The following is an 18,189-nucleotide window of genomic DNA, read 5'->3' on the forward strand; positions in this document are numbered from 1 at the left end:
CTAAGAATGACGTTATATTTAAAACGAGAACCCAATTTTACTTTAATAATAATGGCTACGCTTACTTTCTTATTGAGGGGAAATATGAGCTTTAGTCATTTGCTTATATTTACTGTCAGCATGGTTTTTTTCCTACAGGTAACATTAGCTACACACTTTTAATTTTATTTTGAATTCCGTGTGGATGTGTCAGTCTCTCGCAAATTGCTAAGGCCATTACGTGCCAACGTCATAATCTGCAGGTCCTGTTTCTTTCGTCCTAAAAGTATACTGCAAAATAAGATAATTTAAGACAACAACAAAATCATTTCACATGTTCTAATTTGTGAATACGAAATAATTTATTTTGTACATTTATTAGATTCGACACCCTTCCTTTTTAATATTTAATCTAAATAACCTGAGTTTAACCGATTGTTAGGCTACGAATATTATTTGGTGTTTTGCTCTCAAGTTGTTTAAGTGTATTTCTTTTCCACGGCTATATAATACATAGTTAAACTTGTGGCTCGCTGCTTTGTTCACGGTTCTTTCTTCCACTTGTGTTTGTAATTTCTTTATGCCTTTGTTGCCAAATAGGGAAATGAGTGGTGGTGTGAAGTTGCACGGATGTGAGGTATAGAGGGTTAAGAGGACAAAGCGGGCACGGATTTGGCAGAGATTAGCGCTCGGTTCTCGCGGTTTTGTGGGTTTGCTTTAGTTTTGGGTTGCCAGAGTTGAAGTTAATTAATTTTCGCTTATTTGATTGTTTGCCACGTAAAGTATGTGTGTACCTTTATAAAACAGTAGCAAATTTTCGCTGAGTTCAAATGTTTATTTAATATTAATTTTTGTAAATCTATTCAATTAATTTAAGTAACATTGAAGAACAACGTAATAAATAAACATTTCTATTTTTTCTTTGTATTGCGCTCCTTCTCGACACGTTTTAAAATATCATCCATATTGGTGATCAGCTTTTCCAAAATTTCTTCCAGCAGACCCACACGATTATTCAGACTAAAAGGTAAGTGGTTAATTCATATTCAGATAATTAAATTTCAAGGTCTTACCGAACCATGCCTTGGTTTTCTCCTGGTGGAATATCCTGGTAGTATTTTGCTCTAAGAAAAAGTTTATTAAAAAAGGTTCGAAAGAATCAATGGATTAAGGGTTTATTACTCTGCTGGCGTCATGTTCTTTCGCACCTCCTGGGGCTCTTCCTGAGCGGTACTGGTATCCTGTTCCGCATCCTTATCCTCGGCCGGTGAGGTCAGAGGTTGAGGTCTGCGTTTTCGGCCACAGTGGGTGACCCAGTAAAGCATTCCCGTCAGTTTCTTATAGATATAGGAGCCCAAGTGGCTGCGGCCTTGGGTGATTTCGCTCTTCACCGAGTTGTAGGTCTCCATGATAATGGCCAGAAACATGTTCTAAATAATGGGTAGGGATGCGATTATGAAGGCAAGAAGAATTGGTGAAACACTGGTTGAAGCGGAATCTGAAGCAAAATTTCTATGTGTCTAATTTTGAAACGTTGTCCTATAATATATATATTATTTCTAGTCTATTTAGCATTAAGATTTTTGGCATGGGTTCCGTGAAACTGGCTAATTTTTCTCATTGTAATGTAAGAAGGACATTGTGGACAACATTTTATGACATATCATTTTGATAGAATAAAATAATTGAAATTTCAAACTCACCAACAAAATGAAGAACACAAGAAGGATGTAGGTCAGGAAATAAATAGGACCCAGAACTCGATTTGCTTGCTCAATAAGGTTATACTGAAAGTCGCCTAGAATCATCCTTATCATAGTCAAAATAGAAGTAATAAAATTACGAAAGTCTGGGTGCTTAGTGCCAAATAAAAGAAGACCCAACTGAGCATAGGCCAGAAATACGATTCCAAACATTAAACTAAAGCCGGCCAAGTCTTTGGAGCACTAAAAGTGGAAAATGTACAGATAAGAAATAATGTTTAATGTTTAGGGGTATAACAAACCCTTTTTAGTGTAGTCGTAAATTGCACGAGTGTTTTGTTGAAACTGATAAACTTGAATATCTTTATCCACACGAGAAAGGCCAAAATGGCCATCATATCCACATAAATTATATTCCAGAAACAAAGAACATCCAGACTTTGATATGTCAATTCGACACGGGCTTTGGCAGTGAGAGACTGTACTTTAAAGGTGTGCCAAACATTGTATACTAAAGCAAGGTAACAGCCCTGGAAAAGGATATAAGTAAACATAAAATCCAATCATAAATATAATACATAAGACTATACTCTAAACAAGAAAGAAAGCAAGTTTGGGCACCTATTACCAAAATTAAATATTCTATAAAACTATTTTGAGTTATTTGAGTATATGTGTAAAATAAGAAGATGGATCGATTTTCCGATCATTCCAATTGTGTAGCAATATGATATAGTCTCCCGATTTTAATTGTAATTTTCGCGGACTATATTCACGAAGCACTTGTTTATTTGAGAGCTTTATACCTTCTGCAAGGGTGTCAAACAAATGTAGCTCATTATATGCAAAGATTAGTTGGGTGTTCTTTACGTAATAGAAAATGACATCGCGCAAACTCTTACCAGCAATATAACACAATCGAGCATATTTAACATCGAGAAGAAGTAGTTTTTGATCCCAGATTTACGAATTTCAATAATTTCATAGATGGTGTAGTAAATAATCATAATATACCAGAAAATGTAGATCACAGTCATGACCATGCTGCGGTCGGTGAAAAAGGAATATTGCTTTACAGTTTGCAGATGGGCTTGAGGTATAACACCGCCCGTTGGCGGAATCTCCGCTATCAACCTGGAAAAGGTAAAATATCATAAGAAATGTGACGTTTATAACGTTTAGCTCACAACGCACTTAACGCTCTGAAAGATGTCTGTATTTTCGTTATACAAATTGAACTCAATTAGACAGAGTCTCGACCCACGATCCAGCCAGTGAATGTCCTTCAGGTGGCTGATGGTCTTCAGGTTTTCATTTTTGTCATAGTCCAAGTTCACCGTGTACCCGCCGCTGCGATAAAATGCCAGCACTGTCCAGATGGGGGTCGAGTCAAGGTCGTTCATGGTGCGGTACGGCGAACCCTTGTACATCGCCTGGCGATCCTCCGCTCCGCTGGAATACGCGGCGTAGCAGGTGTTGAAGTACCGGATGAAGGCGTCGTTCACGTAGCAGCTCTCCTTCCGCACTCTGATTTGACGAAGGCGTGGCGGACCCAGGAGTAGATTCTCGTATAGGAAGACGCGTCCCTGGATAACAAGGATTTCGTAGTTACTTCATTTAAATAAATTAAATAGGTGGTCTCACGGAAACAAAATTCAGCCAAATTGGTTAACTCGAACTTCCTTAACTCGAAGTCTCTGTAAATCGAACTAGTTTTATTGGCATAGTATATATGCACATGATACGTAAGTATTCTACGGGGAAAGTTTTATCCAGATAGAAACAGACGGAGGGACATAGCTAGATCGACTCTCCTAGTTTTACTAATCAATAATATATAATATAGGGTCGGAAATGTATTGGCAATATAGAGTATAAATGCGCATGCATTCTATAAATGGAAGTCTATGTCACTCGACTTTTCGTTTATAGCAGATGGTGGTTCGATATTCGATGGTGGTTTTATATTTATTTATTTTTTTTTTTATTTATTTATTTATTTATTTTTTATTTTATTGAAATATAAAACGCTAATAAAATCTTAGAATGGTTTATAGATGGGGTGAATTTTATAGTTGTCTGAAAGTATGTTTGGAGCTCCAGCATTTGAGAGCATTAAGGTTCCTGTGCACCCCGAACATATTAAATTACACCTACCTCCAGATGATGTGAGGTTATATTGCTGCCTCTGTTATCTGATATAACATCTTCACCGCCGTCCCCGACGAATTGACTTGAGTCCGCCTGACGGATCACTCTGCCCCCCGCCTCCCAGTCTTCGTGGGGACTTCCGCGATATTGGAAGCCCTCCTGCAACCTTTCCGGTTCGGAGTCGGCAAGTTCAGGCGATTCCTCGGGAGCTTCCTCAGGTGATTCCTCGGGTGATTCCTCGGGCGAGTCCTCGGGCGATTCCTCGTCCACTCCGGGAATAGGGGGCGCTTGGGTTGGTTCCGTGTTATTGTCTGTCGAATGGCCGTCAATGAAGGTCATGTCGCCGTGGAGTGTTATCAGAAAGTTGTAGATCAGGTAGTCCCACCAATCGGGCACCGTGATCAGCTTGTCGAAACAAACCGTGACCGAGGGTGCCACGACCAGTTCCCGGGTCGTGAAGAGTTTCTTCATCGTGTCGTTGAAATAGAACATGTAAGAGTGTCGAACAGACAAAACGACTGTGGGGTAATAGATAAAAAAGTATTAAAAAAAAAAAAAATTGTGCAATAGTACATAAATTGTTGAAATCATATAAATGTTCAAATATAATATACATTTTGTATATGACTACAAAGTTAATTAGAGCAGTGAAAACATAGATGTTAGCTACAGTAGATTGTATCGACATTTGACATTTAAAGAAAATCTTTTTTACTATATTTTTACTATTTAGGGTTTTTAAAATTGGTTTTCTTTTATTATTTTTAAGCGCCAATAATTGGTTGTTCTTACTTTTTATATAAGGATATGTTTATTTATGTGTTAGGGTCATTCGCTCCAAATGTAATGAAATGGTACTCAGTAACACGAAGCCTACTATCAAAAATATCGAAATGCTATTGATTACTTCTAATGCATTTACCATAACATTAAGACCATACATTTAATTAAACTATAAATTTTCTTTTTTTCACTTACCCAGCGATGTTAAAATAAGAAAAATGATGAACACGGAAAACTCCACGAGGGCATCGCGCACCTCTTCATCGGTCGTGTAGAGGATGCGATTCGTTTTGGCCCTGTTCTGTATTGCTGCGGGCCCGGTTAACGAAGAAGACCTCACATCACGGGCTTGTGGCGGTGCATCCGAAATCTCGGCTTTCTTCTTTCCCCTAAATGCGGAAAATCTATCCTTTAGAGAAGGCTTTGCTGCACTTGGAGCGGATGCTGCTAGCTTAACCGTTTTGGTAGACGTCGATGGTGCAGCTTCCTGAAAAGTTATCCGGGGATCAGCTGTAGTCTTCCGCGGAGATGAAGATGGGTCGGACACCTGAAAGCTTGAACGTCGAGTTCCGGGATCTTGGGTACTAACTCGGCGAGAACTCGAATCTGGAACATTTGTCCGGGGAGATAATGGTGGACCTGCATCTCGGATAGAAGTCCGGGTTGATGTCGCTGGTCCGGAATCCTGAATACTTGCCCGAGGCGCTGGTCCGTAATCCTGACCGGAATCTTTTGCTGATTTTCCAGGCGAAGTCGATGGACCAGAGTCCCGAAGACTTGCCCTAGGCGATGTTGGGGGACCGGAATCTCTTACAGGTTTCCCGGGGGACGTCGACGGTCCGCCAGGATCTGTTCCTGGAGGAGGTACTGTACGGGTGGCTCTGCTGGAAGCCGGCTTCTCCGTTCCCATTCCTATCGATATGCGTTTTGTTGATGGAGGAGGAGGTGGCCCTCGAGCTGGAGTCACATCGCCCGGAGTCGAGGCCATCGGCGTTCCACGGGGCGGAGTTCTAGGTGGACGGGCCGGAGGAGGTCCTGGCGGTCCTCCCGGCGGCTTTTCACCCTGTCCCTGCTGGGCCATTTTTAATAGAAACTTGAATTTGTTGCCTGTTTTTTCACGAGCAAAAAATAATAATATTTCAAGTTGCACGGTTTAACGCAGACTGAATAATGGTGTGAGCTGACCCCAACGACAGGCACGTATTTTGAAGTTTAAAGAATGCTTACTCGGACCGAGGCTAAGGGTAGCCGACTGTTTTATTTTTGCCAAGTATATCCTAATTTAGTGCTGTAAAATCGAAAACACTCTAATAAAAGTTAGGTAAGATCTGGTAGTCTTAAAATCAAAATTATTTAACTTTTTTTTTATACCCTATCCTTTTTTTTAAAACGTATAGATGTGTAATTTTGTATAATACTGGGGTAATTGTATGGTGATGATGGTATTATATTCTCATTTGTTGGCAAATGGTCTTCCAGCTCTAATTTGAAATTGTATGATCACAGATTTTTAGTTTTGTAAATAAAAGTTTATATTAATTTAACAACTTTAAACAACTTAAAATGGTATTCAAAATGAACCTTACTTAAAAAAAATATTTGAAAAAAGTGCTGGCCAGCTATTTTCAAAGCACATTAATGGTTTATTTAGCTTCTCTGGTTTAATCCATGTTCGGTGGCTCTGCTCTCAGGTAGCACGTGAAAAAAGCAAGATCCAGACAACAGCTGCACATTCGGCGACTCCGAGCATATGCATATTTCATGCGTTAACGCCAACATTTGAATTGCAGCAGGAGAAGAAATGGAGTGTGATGGGAAGGAGTGCAGGGGAGCAGCAGCCATCACAGGATGCTTTTGATTTATGGCAGTCGTTGTTGGATTCCCGCCCCACTCCAACTCCTACTACCACTCCCACCTCGACTCCCTCATCCTGGTCTCCTGGTCCGCAGCTATCAGCGCCAGTTGAGTTGTCAGTTGGCGCATAAAGAATGCATGTACAATAGCATAAATGTGATAAGATCCCTCTCAACGAGCGCATCTCTGGGTTCCTGGGAGGACCCAACTGGCAGAAGGATGAAGAGTGACTTTCTTTAAGGCGATTTCAGAGGCTTAGCTCAATGCTCCATTTTAAGAACGATATAATTTGCCTCAAACACGTTCAGGCCTTTGAAAGGAAGTTAAGTCAGGTTCCATTCGCATGTCATACGATTTTAATTTAATTTTGAACTTTACTTTACAGCTCAAAAAAAAGTTATTCTCCATAATAAAGTACTTAAACTACCAAAATCAAACTAATTTAAGTGGTAATGGTAAATGCTAAAATCAATTCAATCTTTATAAATCAAGAAATAAATAAGGCTCACATTAATCCCAAAAATTAAAGACACCATGATTTTATATTTTATAATATTTAATATTTTATTTGTATATCTTTGAAACCACTTGATTTGTTTCATTTTTTACACCTTCCAATAAATGTTAAATTAAAATACACTAAATGGTTTACATTTTAGTTTGTCTGACTTTTATTTATTTAAATTTTGCCCTCTAACATCAAGTGCAATTTAAGTACAAATTTGACAAAATTTATTTTTGCGTTAAGTTTATAGTTTAAAACTATTAATGAATAGAACATAGATTTGAAGTAAGGATGAGGAAACTAAACCAGAAGTGATACATTTTCCGACGCTTATTTAGTTATCAGCTTCATTTAATTTTAGCTAGACCTATAGTTAATCGTTTTCAGTTTTTCACATGGTTCTCGACATCATTTTTAATGTATATTATTAGTTTTATTTTTTTTAGCTATCCCTTTAAATGTTTCTCACTACGAACGGAATTTCGAATGTTTTCTGTTGGTTTGCTCACCACTTCATTTTATTTATAGGTATTTTTATGTCCTTAACTTTAGCCTTTACATTAATTTTCTAAACTGTATCGTTTTATTAGTGCAAAAATTTAAATTTCCTCTTCTGTGTTGATTTTTGTTTCTCTTTCTATTTGCTTAACTATTTGGCTTTGAAAATACTTTGGCGCCACATCGCAGCTTAAAATTTCTGTATTTTATTTTGGTTTTATTTTATTTGTAGGATTTGTTTGCCGACCACGTTGAATAGTTAGATAGATTTTATGAAAATGTTTGATGGTTTTCAGCAAATGTGATTACAAGAAGGATGCAACTTTTAAGCTACTTCTTTGGTAGGGTTGATTTTTGCGGTTCGTTTTTGTGCACTCGAGAACATTATTTGTAAGCTTTCTATTTATCTTTAGTTTTGTGTTCACTTATTAAATAGATTTTTGTAATTGGTCCTTTGGTTTCAGAACGTTGCTTAAAAGGCACAATTTTATAAACTAGTTTCATCCATTGTTTGTGAATTACTGGTGTGCTGGGTGCCTTGGCCCCGCCCATTTAAGCCATCTCAGCCGTTTCAGCTGCCTAGTACGGCTTGGCCGCATCCCTGGAACGTTTCAGTTGGACCTTCAGCCGCTTGGTGCCGATTTGAAAGCCATGCATCGCCTGGATGGCCGCGTTGGCCGAATGTGGATTGTCGTAGGACACAAAGCCGAAACACTTCGACAGGTTGGTCTGCTTATCGATGAACACCTTGGCCGACAGGACATTGCCAAAGGGCAGAAACGTCGACGCGAGATCCGTGTCAATGAACTCCTGAGGTAGGTGGTAAATAAACAGATTGCTGCCATCGGGACCTGGTTGGGAAAATGACAAAATGTTAAAAGGAACATAGAATATATAAAATATTTTACTTTTAGCAAGCAATTATTTTTAATAGACTGGGCTATTTAAGTCTGAGTCCAAAATTAATCTGAGTTCCAACGAAATTAATTATTTTCAGTGTCCGAATGATATTTAAAAAATATTTACAAAACAAAATAATATAAAAATAAATGTTCGGCACCAAATTTAATTATAGGATTAAACTTTTTAATTTTTTTTTAGTTAGATACATCTTAAAGACCTGTTTTTTCCTTTATTTATTTTAAATAAAAATACCTGTAGCTATTATTATGAAGCAATATCATCATTTAACTTAAGCTTACCCTCTATCTGTTTGCCAGCCACGCCCGCAGCTGCCGCTTGAAGGGCGCTGGCAGTCAGAGGTTGGGATGCGGCTCCGTAGGCGGCTCCGTTTGTCAGTCCGCTCAGTGAGGATGCATAGGGGTCTGTAGCATTTGGAGGCCCTAAAATGTTGGATGGCAAATATAGATTATTTTCTTAAAACAACGACCTTAAACAGCTGGAAAAAATAATACAATAATGAAAAAGTTGTCCTCGATTTCGTTTTTCCATACAGCAAATTACCCAAGAACAAACACTTACAAAAAGGGAACAAGGACAAACACACACACAGTGGGACACAAGGACACACGCAGATAAATATATATATTCAAACGTACACAAGAACCATATCTGAACAATAAGCGAACCCAAGTTGAGTTAACGCATATGAGATTTCGCCCCTTTATTTATGATTATTTTTAGTCTTCCTTTCACACTCTGTGCTCAGCCATTTTATGCTTTCTTTTATCATTTTTTTGTGGCCATCGTCCTTTCATTATTAAATTTTATTTTGATTTTTTCCCCTTTGTGTATCACGAAAAAATTTGTTAGCCTTTGTTTTTCGGGTCTTCCCGCGTGGCGCCACTTTTTTAATTGAGCCTGCCAACCCTGTACCAAACAGTCTCGTGGCGCCCCCTGCAGTTCGCTTTGTGCATTGCCCAAAATTTTTGTGTTTCTTTTTTGCATTATCTACCATAAATTTATTACTTTCTTTTAGTTTTTTATTTTATTTTATTGCATTTTGTGCAAGGGTTTTTTGTTGGGGGTGAAAATTATATTTCCGAATTTTTTATCATACCATTTGGTGAGGGAAAGTTTTAGAACAAATTTAATTTAAATGGTTGCGGTATCCATAAAAGTTGCTAATTGAAAAGCTTATTGTTATCGGGGATCTCGAAAATTGTGCACAAATTTATTAACCAAATTTCGATATATTATTATGTTCTTTTTAGGAATTTATTGGAATATGGAAATACAATTTGCAACCAATTTATGTATAGATGAACAGCTTGGACTTCATGTGATTTTAAATATTTTGCTTATGTGCCATCGAATGCGTAATATGGCATTTCTTAAATCCTATCCAGACCTTAACATTGTCTTTCGTTTAAAGGCTTTATATTTTATTATTTAATATAGGACCTTGCTTCATGTCAATGTGAAAACATATCCTATGCTATCAAATTTCTCCTTGATGCGAAATATTCCCTTTCATACTGCTCCCATATTGTTTCGCTTTTATGTTGTTTTATTAAAATTCCATTTTTTTCCTAAGCAATCAAGAACGTATTGTATGGAATCCCATTTATTTATTGTTGTCAGTAACACGGATTTGATTCTTTTTCGCCTTCTCTGGTTTCCTGCCATTTTCCAGTTTTTATCAATTTAGCTTCGGTTTGTTTGTTAAAAAAATAATTTTTTATTGACAGGGGTGGAAGAGTGTAAAAATAAAGACACTAAAAGGTAAACGGGCTTTTTGGAATTAGAAATGTTCACACAGAGATGTAACTCGGTAAGGGCCGCACAAAATTTAAATCAACTGCTGGAAAATGGAAATTTAGGTAAATAATGTATCACAGTGTGTGCTATAAAATATTTTTGTAATTTAAATTTAAAAACCTGGGTAGTTAATTTTTCGATATCTTTAAGCAATCTTTTGTGACATTACATTATTTTAAATGTAATTTATTAAGGACCAAATATTGGTGATTACGTTTTCTGCTATAATAAGGTTGGTTGCCCATTAAAATGGATAAATTTTATCTAAATAAGTTAAAAAGAGTTTTGTGTAGTTTTAGTACTTAAGTTTAAAATAGGATAAGGCTTGGCGGGGCGAGGTCGTAGGCTCATGCAGTAGGCAAAAGGAATATATTATTTAGGATTGTATCGCTTAGAGTTAGTGTGATTAAGTGCCAGAGGTAAAACTCTGTTTGGGTTACAATACAAAACGAAACATAACGAAAAAACACGAACAGATGGACAAAATACTCATACAAAAGTAGAACACAACCACCCATACACAAACTTATTGATATGTATTCACACTGATTTCTTAGAACTTGAAACAATTAAGATAATCTTTAATTTAAGAATGAAAATTCTCTTTCTTTTAGTTGTGATATAAACCAAATTAATCATAATGGCGTTAATTACAAAAGGTAATTGTTAACTAGTTTTGATAGCTAAATATCTAAGTTCTAAAATAATAAGAATTATAATTATTTTTGACGAGTGTAAAACTTCGGCAATTTAAAACCGATTTAAATGTACGAATCAGAGCTCTAAACTTTTGAAATAAATCACATTGAGAAGATCTACTTACACAGCGCATTCAAGGTCAGCGTTTGGCCGCCGCCCCCCTGCTGGGTGGGCGTGGCCGTGTGACCCATCAGCTGACCCATGCTGTAGGCGGTCGCCGTGGGAGGTGGTGCGGCGTAGGCCAGTCGTTGGTGGTGAATGGTGCTCTGGCTGTTGTTGTTGCTGCTGCTGCTGTGGTGGGCGGTGGCGTTTGCGAGGGTCAGCTGGTGGTGGGCGGAGGGCGTGGCTAGCAGGGTTACCAGATTCTGCATAGACAGGGATGGAGCGGCGAGCAGTCCAGCGCCAGCAGCATGCCCGGCGGCAGGGATCCCGCCGCTGCCGCCGCCGCCGCCGCCACCGCTTGTGGGTGGTGTGGGTGGTGGTGGGCCGCCGTTGCCAAGTGGGAGAGATGCTGCTGCGGCAGCGGCGACTGCTGCAGCCGATAGAGATGCTGCTGATGCGGCGGTGGGACCGTGCTGGCTGTGGTGGGCACTGTTTTCCGGTGGGTGGTGGAAATTTAGTCCTGATTTTCCATAGTTATTTTTTTTGTTTTGTTTTGTACAGTTTGAGTTGGTTGGTTTTATGGTTTAAGGTTTTGGTTGAGTTGGTTGATTGAGTTGATTGATTGTTTTGTTTTTTTTGTACATGACCACAGAGTCAATCATAGACATACCAAATAATGTTCAACGAATATTTATATATAAAAAACATAGAAGAAAACACACACCCAATTGGATTATTTACATATACAAAAAATTATAAAAAAATTAATTTCAATTTAATTTTTTGGTTTGGTTTTGTTTTCGGATTCGATTCGGTAAATTTCATACATACAAATCAAAACAAATAAAAATTCGAAAAAGTAACAAAACATGAAAATAAACAAAGAGGGAAGGGAAAAAACGAAAACAAAATGAAAATGGGAAACATAAAATGAAAGAGAAAAAATAAATTAAACTAAAATAAAATAAATGGAATAACAGAAGCTACAATTTAAAAAAATGATAAATTTAGAAATGTTTCAAAAAGTGGAAGTATAAATTATTTAATTGCAAAAGCAAAAATAATTCCATTTAAATAGAATTTAAGTCAATACAAATAATCATAATGCAATAAGATAAAAAAATGGTTAAAAAACAGAAAATAAATCTAAAAGAATAAAAACTTAAATGGTAATTAAAAATAAAAAATACAAAATAAAAAACGGGGATGCAAAAATAGGTAAAATCAAAGATACAAACGCATAGACATAAAATCAGATCAATCGAATGCAGTTAACCATAAACTATATAAAATCATGTAAATTAATTGCATAAAGTAATTCAAAATCTAAGAACGCTGGCGGAAGAACACAGGAAATGAAAAGGGCTCCCTTTCCCGTTTCCTGCTTGTTCATTCTTTTATATTGCATACTTGGCGGCGCTGGCAAAAGATTGAAAGCTGTTCTACACAAAACAAGAATCCTATGAACACACACAGAGACAGAGGGAGAGAGCAGGCAGGTGTGGTATGTGTGCAAGGGGGACGGGGTGAGGTGGGGTGGGGTGGGGTGAGCACAGACATTCACATAAGGAGCCGGGCATTGTCTAGCATATTTAAGGAATATTTTTCAAATTGCTTCCTCGCTTTGAATGAGCTGACAGCGGATGGTTCTATGTGTGTGTATGCATGTGTGTTTATAGTTTAGCTATCCTTGGCTGCCACGTCCCCTCCGGTATCCCCCTCTTTGTGGGCATAATAAAACTTTAAGTGTTCTCACCTGCGGACAACTTCAGGTTGTTGCTGTTGCCACATTGGAATTGCATTTGTTTACATGGCAAGCCTCCGGCTATTGGGGCAGTGCCTCGCCATACACTATATATACGAGGCCCCTCTCTTTTTGGCCACCTTTGATGGTGCCTTTTGCCCTTGGGGCCTTTGGCAAGACTTATAAAAATTTCAAGTCGGCAATGGGCAAAGAAAAGCAGAGAAAATGGTAGACAAAGACGGCCACCTTTGGTTATTCCTTTGCGGATTCCGTTTTGTTTTCATTTATAAGTATTCTTAAAGACTGTAAATATTACAATCATTTCCTACAATAATAAGATTTCTACAAAGCCAACATAAGTTAATTCCTTACATATTTTCCCCCAATAGGGTAAATCCAAAGTTTTTGGGGACTGTTGCGATAATTGGCTTGTTCTTAGAATCCCACAATTAAATAATGTTTTTCTGTCATCTCTGGTTTCCCGAAATTGGTCAAATCAGCAAACGTTTACAGGTCTCCCGCATCCACTTAACGGTTTCATTCGGCACTTAAATAAAGAAAAAAATAAAGGAATCGAAGGAGCGCAGAGGACACGTCCCATACATTTGCTGGCCATCAGAGTTCGGAGTCGTTGAGTCCTTTCTGCCCCGTTCGCCTGACGGCTGCCCCCTGGATCTGGCATTTAAAAACGTCATTTGTTATTCAAGTGGCATACGTCGTCGCTCTAAGTTCCCCTAACTGCCCAACAGTTGCCCTCACTGTCCGTTTACAGTTACTGCTGTCAGGTCGGTGACCACCGCCCCCACCTTCTTTTCTCGCGTTTCCTCTGTCCGATTCCCTTTCGCATGTCCTGCTTCTTAGTCGGATATGTGAGCTTAAGGATGCCTTTTGTCCTGCTTGGATATCTAACAAACAGATATTGTCGATAATTGCAAGTAAAATAATTATTTGCCTATGTGAAAGTGACCCTGAATTCAGGAGTTTTTCAATTAAAGCTTACTAAAAATATTCTTTGGGGTACTTTTTTTATCTATCAAATATTTGATAAGCTCATATAAGTAGATAAAGAAATGGTTATATTTTTTTATAATAAAAACCATTTAGATTCTTTAATACCCTTAGTTTTATTTTGAACTAAAAGAAAAGGCTCTCTAAATAATTGCTGTGGTAATATTGGTATTGCAACAAGTTGGCAGACTTCGTGAACTGAAATTTTGTAAAAACAAATCTCATTGTCATATCATCTTAGTGAAAATATTATTTTGAGTGTTATTTTGCAAATAAATTGTTTTCTTTACTAGATAAATGTCTGTTTTCGTTAGAGCATCTCATCTACACCAAAATCCCCATTTCAGTGGCTGATTTTTTGCGCTTTGTGCGATTACATCACGCGCCGCTCAACATTTGGTTGTCTGTGATTCCCCTTTTATTTCTTTTTTCCCCTTGCCACCGGTTTTTGCTGTTTGTTCAAGCTCTCGAGCTTGATTTGTTATGCGCAAAATGTCCACGTTCCCGTCGAGACTGGCCAGAGGGCGGGTGGGCGTGGCACGTCGGTCATTCTAATGAAGCGGCGTTGCATATGCAACACGTTTACATTGACGCCGCGTACGTGTGACGGACCTGCGACTGTGTGTGTATGTGTGTGTGTATGTGTTTTGGCCAGAAATCTGGGAGCCCGTCTGAGCCATCATCCTCATCATCGTGTCATCTCGTCATTGTCGTTGTCCACCTTTTAATCCTATTACAATGTTTTTGTTTTATTCATCAGGCGACTGAAGGGCTGGGCCGCGTTTCCTTTCTTTTCCCTAACTTTTCCGGCTTACTTTTCCCCTGCCTGTTTCGCCTTGCATTTATGCAAATTTTGTTGCTTAAATTGAAATTAATTATTTGACAGTTGTTGCTGGATTCTCCTTTGCTATCCTTCCCCTACTGCTTTTTTTTTATCCAAGCTTAAATCTGCAGGTTATAAATGAAGTTACGAGAAAAATGGAGTGATTTCAACTTTTTTGTTAAATGTCAAAACAAATGACTGAAACGAACTATGGATGTCATTATCTTGTAAATTAGGAACTGCTGTGTTGAGCATACCAAGGTGATTTTATATTCTTTATTAGGCTTCATTTTAAGATTGCGGGATGGTTTTTACCAATGCCTATTCAAGTAAATATATAAAAACTTTCAGGAGCCCAAAAAAAATTGGGTTTTAATTATGTAAAAATAATTTTAAAGTATGTATAGAAAACCTGAACTTATTAAGTTGAACAAATTGTTTATTATTAAATTGGATTCCTTATTTTCATACTTTATCTTGAAAAAAATTACTAGATCCGGTTCTAGATAGAACACTATTAAAAATAATTGTAGTTTTTAATTACATTTCACACACATAGAAAACCATAATTGAATAATAAATAACTAACAGCTCATTCAATATTTGTTAACAAATTTTAGTTAAATAAATGCTAAAAACACACATAGAATCGCTAAAAGATCAAAATGAATGAAAACATTAAAAAAGTTAAATTTGCGTGAAATAAAAATATTTTGAAACAAGTTTCTGTTGGGTTGCAGTAGAAAACACATATAAAGTGCGCGATTGGAAAAAATAAAGATAAACAATGGGTAAAACACACGGAGAAAACAGCGAGAAGATGTGTGCAGGAAACAAGGACAAATAGAATGAAGAGTTTCGGATAGATAGAGAGATATATAAAAAGGAAGATGCCACGCTATGGATTCATTCTGTGTCTGTGACTAAAACTGATCAAATGGGTTTTGCTTTGACTTTTATAATAAGGAGAGGGGTGGGAGAAAAATCGAAGTGGTAACTAGGGGGACCTAACATATAGACCTAGGTTGGCACTTGTTCCGCGGCACCCACTCACCTGGCAGATAGTGTGCCGGACTCAGTCCGTATCCGTGAAGTTGCTGGTAGAGCTGCAGATGGGCCGCCGTCGTGGGGTCCGCCCCCAAATAGGCGGCCGCCGCCGCCGCTGCTGCCGCCCCCTGGTGGGCGTTGCTGGCCAGGAGATTGGGCGTCAAGGACGCGCTGAGGGCGGTAGAGGAGTTCATCGGAACGAGGGTCGTTTGGGCCGCCGATGCAGCTCCAGCCTGCTGGACCTGCGGCACTGCCGCCAGCGCGGCCGCCATCGACGGATTGGAGCGTCCCGCCGAGGGCGGGGCAGCTATCAGCGCTGTGGCCGCATTAATGGTGGGCGTGGCCGAACCTGCGGACGCACCGCTCGGGGTATTGATGCCACAGAAGGCGTGTATCTGCTGCATCTTCTTTTGGTCTTTTTCCTTTTGCGTGTCCGCGAACTTCACGACCAGCGGAGCCGAACAGCCCTCCATGGTCTGGCTTTGGTGAAGGGACTGAAAATAACAGAGATACGACCCAAATATAAAAACACAGTTTTAAAAAATTGTTTGAAAACAAAAGTAAGTTTTGATTTTGCCCTAAATGGGAAAACTATACATACTGAGAATCCTACATGTAAATATTTTGATTTTGTGTTGGTTTTGTATTGGTTTTGTATCGACCTTGTAAACAATAATTGTAGTGTTATTGAATTACTGATTTTGCAAAAAATGCTTCAGCGCAATTATATTAAATTTACTAGAATTTGGGGTTATTAGCCTATTATTTTTATAAATTTTTATTTAATAAACATTCGTGTGTTTAATTGTGATTTATTATATTATATTTGTATTTATTATGCGCTTTTTTAGTGTAAACTCCCATATTTTAGCATATGTTGAGCTTGTGGTTTTGATTATTACATTTTTGTCATTTTTTCGTTTGCTTAAAAAGCTATTTAACGTTTTTTTTTTTTTTAATGGCAACACTGCGTATGCTTGATAATCCTTATATCAACAACACTGCGTATGCTTGATAAACCTTATATCAAGCATACGCAGTGTTGATAAACCTTATATCAAGCATACGCAGTGTTGCCATTAATAAAACGTTAAATAGCTTTTTTAAGCAAACGAAAAAAAACATTTTACTAATTATTTTATGTTTAAAAGAGTCGAGCCTTATATTACAAAAAGGGTAAACTACTAAAATACATATATACACATTAAAGTGAAATGAAATTTATTATAAATCTTTAAACATTAAAGATATTATTAGGCGTTTATCTTGTAAGGGAGATTTAAATATGTTTTCCAGACAGAAAAACTTATTTAGGCAACAAGAAAAATATTAAATAATTATTGTGCAATTTTACAAAATATATGTTACTTAAAAGCACTAAATTAAAAAGTGCACTTTTAATGACCCAATAATTTTCTTACAATAATAAATCTGTTTCCCATCCGCCACATTTTAGGTTTAGCTTTCTAAATGAATAAGATTAAAAATATGTGTATTTCTGCTTCATTTTCATTTTTTTGATTACGTTGATTGACCTTTTTGGGAATGATGTAATACATTTTTGTGATATATCCTTTATTTGGTTATTAATAAATTATTATTATTATTCAACCATGTCCACAGCCTTTGTCATTAAAATACTGTTTTTTAAATCCATCCAAGCCAAAAAATGCGTTGCATCCCAATTGCCCCGCACCTCGGAAAACTGTTTTCAAACTGTGCAGCCATGGCGACCTGTTTAAAAACTCGGAAATTTCCCTAATTACTTTGTAGCCATGAGCAGCAGTGTCGCGATGGGTGGAAAACGGGGTTCGGGGAGGGGCAAAACAATGCGCCGGCCATAAAAGTCGCGCCAGAGCCGCAAGAATTATAGTCAATGTAATTAAAGAGCACTTCTGGTGGCTGCCACGATACAGGCGGGCAGGATGCAGGCCAGAGTTGCCACCGCCGCCACAATTGAGCGGAAGTTTCGGCCCGGGTCGCCATGGCCCCGGCTGAGTTTCAATGATAAAGTCTACATAAACCGGAAAATAAGTAAAGTGGCTTGCCAAACCCCGCCGATGCCCGCCAGCGCCTCATCAGACCGCAGCCTAAATGCCTTCGCTAAATGTTTGGCCTGGTTTTCGTGACGCTGCCAGAGTTGCCAGCCTCGATTCCGAACCCCTCTCCCGTTCCCCTTCCCGCGCCATTTTGTTTGTTTTCGGGCTTAGCAGAAAGGTGTAAATTAAGTCGCCTAAGCGGACAAATGGCTGTGTGGGCTGAACTATCTGTGGGTGGTGGGATAACGCCGCAATGGGTGGGTTGTTGGTTGGGTGGACGGACATCGGGGGGCTGCTTAAGTGCGCGTCATTATTCTGATGCTTTGAGCCGCCTTGCCGCTGCCATAAAACTTATCAAAACTGTTTTCGACCTCTTAATGCCGCGAGTTTGTGGGTGGTGTTTGTATAGAAGTTTTTGTGGTTGCTCAAGGAGGCAAATTCAGGTACTGGCTACAATATGTTAAGGGATGTTAGCAGGAGTGTTTAAGATTTGATTTTCGACAGAGTTACTATTCTGAATAATAATTTAAAAC

The 18,189-nt window shown here is 38.3% G+C and overlaps 2 protein-coding genes across 8 annotated transcripts in view; both read right to left on the reverse strand.

The window, feature by feature from the left end:
• Positions 1–823: 823 nt before the first annotated feature.
• Positions 824–5,779, reverse strand: LOC108050576. The gene is made up of 9 exons (XM_017132300.2): positions 4,812–5,779; positions 3,840–4,351; positions 2,877–3,268; positions 2,585–2,816; positions 1,985–2,212; positions 1,683–1,925; positions 1,162–1,409; positions 1,053–1,103; positions 824–999 (listed from the first exon to the last, which is right to left on the reverse strand). The coding sequence occupies exons 1-9, from the start codon at positions 5,695–5,697 to the stop codon at positions 891–893; spliced, it is 2,901 nt and encodes a 966-aa protein (XP_016987789.1). The 5' UTR covers positions 5,698–5,779; the 3' UTR covers positions 824–890.
• Positions 5,780–7,117: 1,338 nt separating this feature from the next.
• LOC108050586 (CUGBP Elav-like family member 2) overlaps positions 7,118–18,189 on the reverse strand; it is a 59,984-nt gene continuing 48,912 nt past the window's right edge. For 4 of the 7 annotated variants that reach the window (XM_017132320.2, XM_017132323.2, XM_017132324.2 and 1 more), the window contains 4 exons: positions 15,625–16,111; positions 11,018–11,515; positions 8,676–8,816; positions 7,118–8,324 (listed from right to left, as the gene is read on the reverse strand). In XM_017132320.2, the coding sequence (XP_016987809.1) occupies positions 8,053–8,324; positions 8,676–8,816; positions 11,018–11,515; positions 15,625–16,111 (1,398 nt within the window). In that variant the 3' untranslated portion in view covers positions 7,118–8,052. Of the gene's footprint in view, positions 8,325–8,675; positions 8,817–11,017; positions 11,516–15,624; positions 16,112–18,189 lie in introns of those variants that run through there. The other 3 variants (XM_017132321.2, XM_017132326.2, XM_017132322.2) reach the window with 2 other exon arrangements.

Source organism: Drosophila rhopaloa, unplaced genomic scaffold, assembly GCF_018152115.1.
Source record: "Drosophila rhopaloa isolate 14029-0021.01 unplaced genomic scaffold, ASM1815211v1 contig_2, whole genome shotgun sequence".
NCBI lineage: Eukaryota > Metazoa > Arthropoda > Insecta > Diptera > Drosophilidae > Drosophila > Drosophila rhopaloa.

What these genes read in the sequence shown, in the direction of transcription:
- LOC108050576 (XM_017132300.2), bottom strand. Translation starts at nt 5,697, where the DNA reads ATGGCCCAGCAGGGACAGGGTGAAAAGCCGCCGGGAGGACCGCCAGGA. An exon ending in TCTTATTTTAACATCGCTGG is followed by an intron (nt 4,352 to 4,811) that starts GTAAGTGAAAAA and finishes ATTACCCCACAG; the next exon opens with TCGTTTTGTCTGTTCGACAC. An exon ending in AAGAACATGACGCCAGCAGA is followed by an intron (nt 1,104 to 1,161) that starts GTAATAAACCCT and finishes ACTTTTTCTTAG; the next exon opens with AGCAAAATACTACCAGGATA.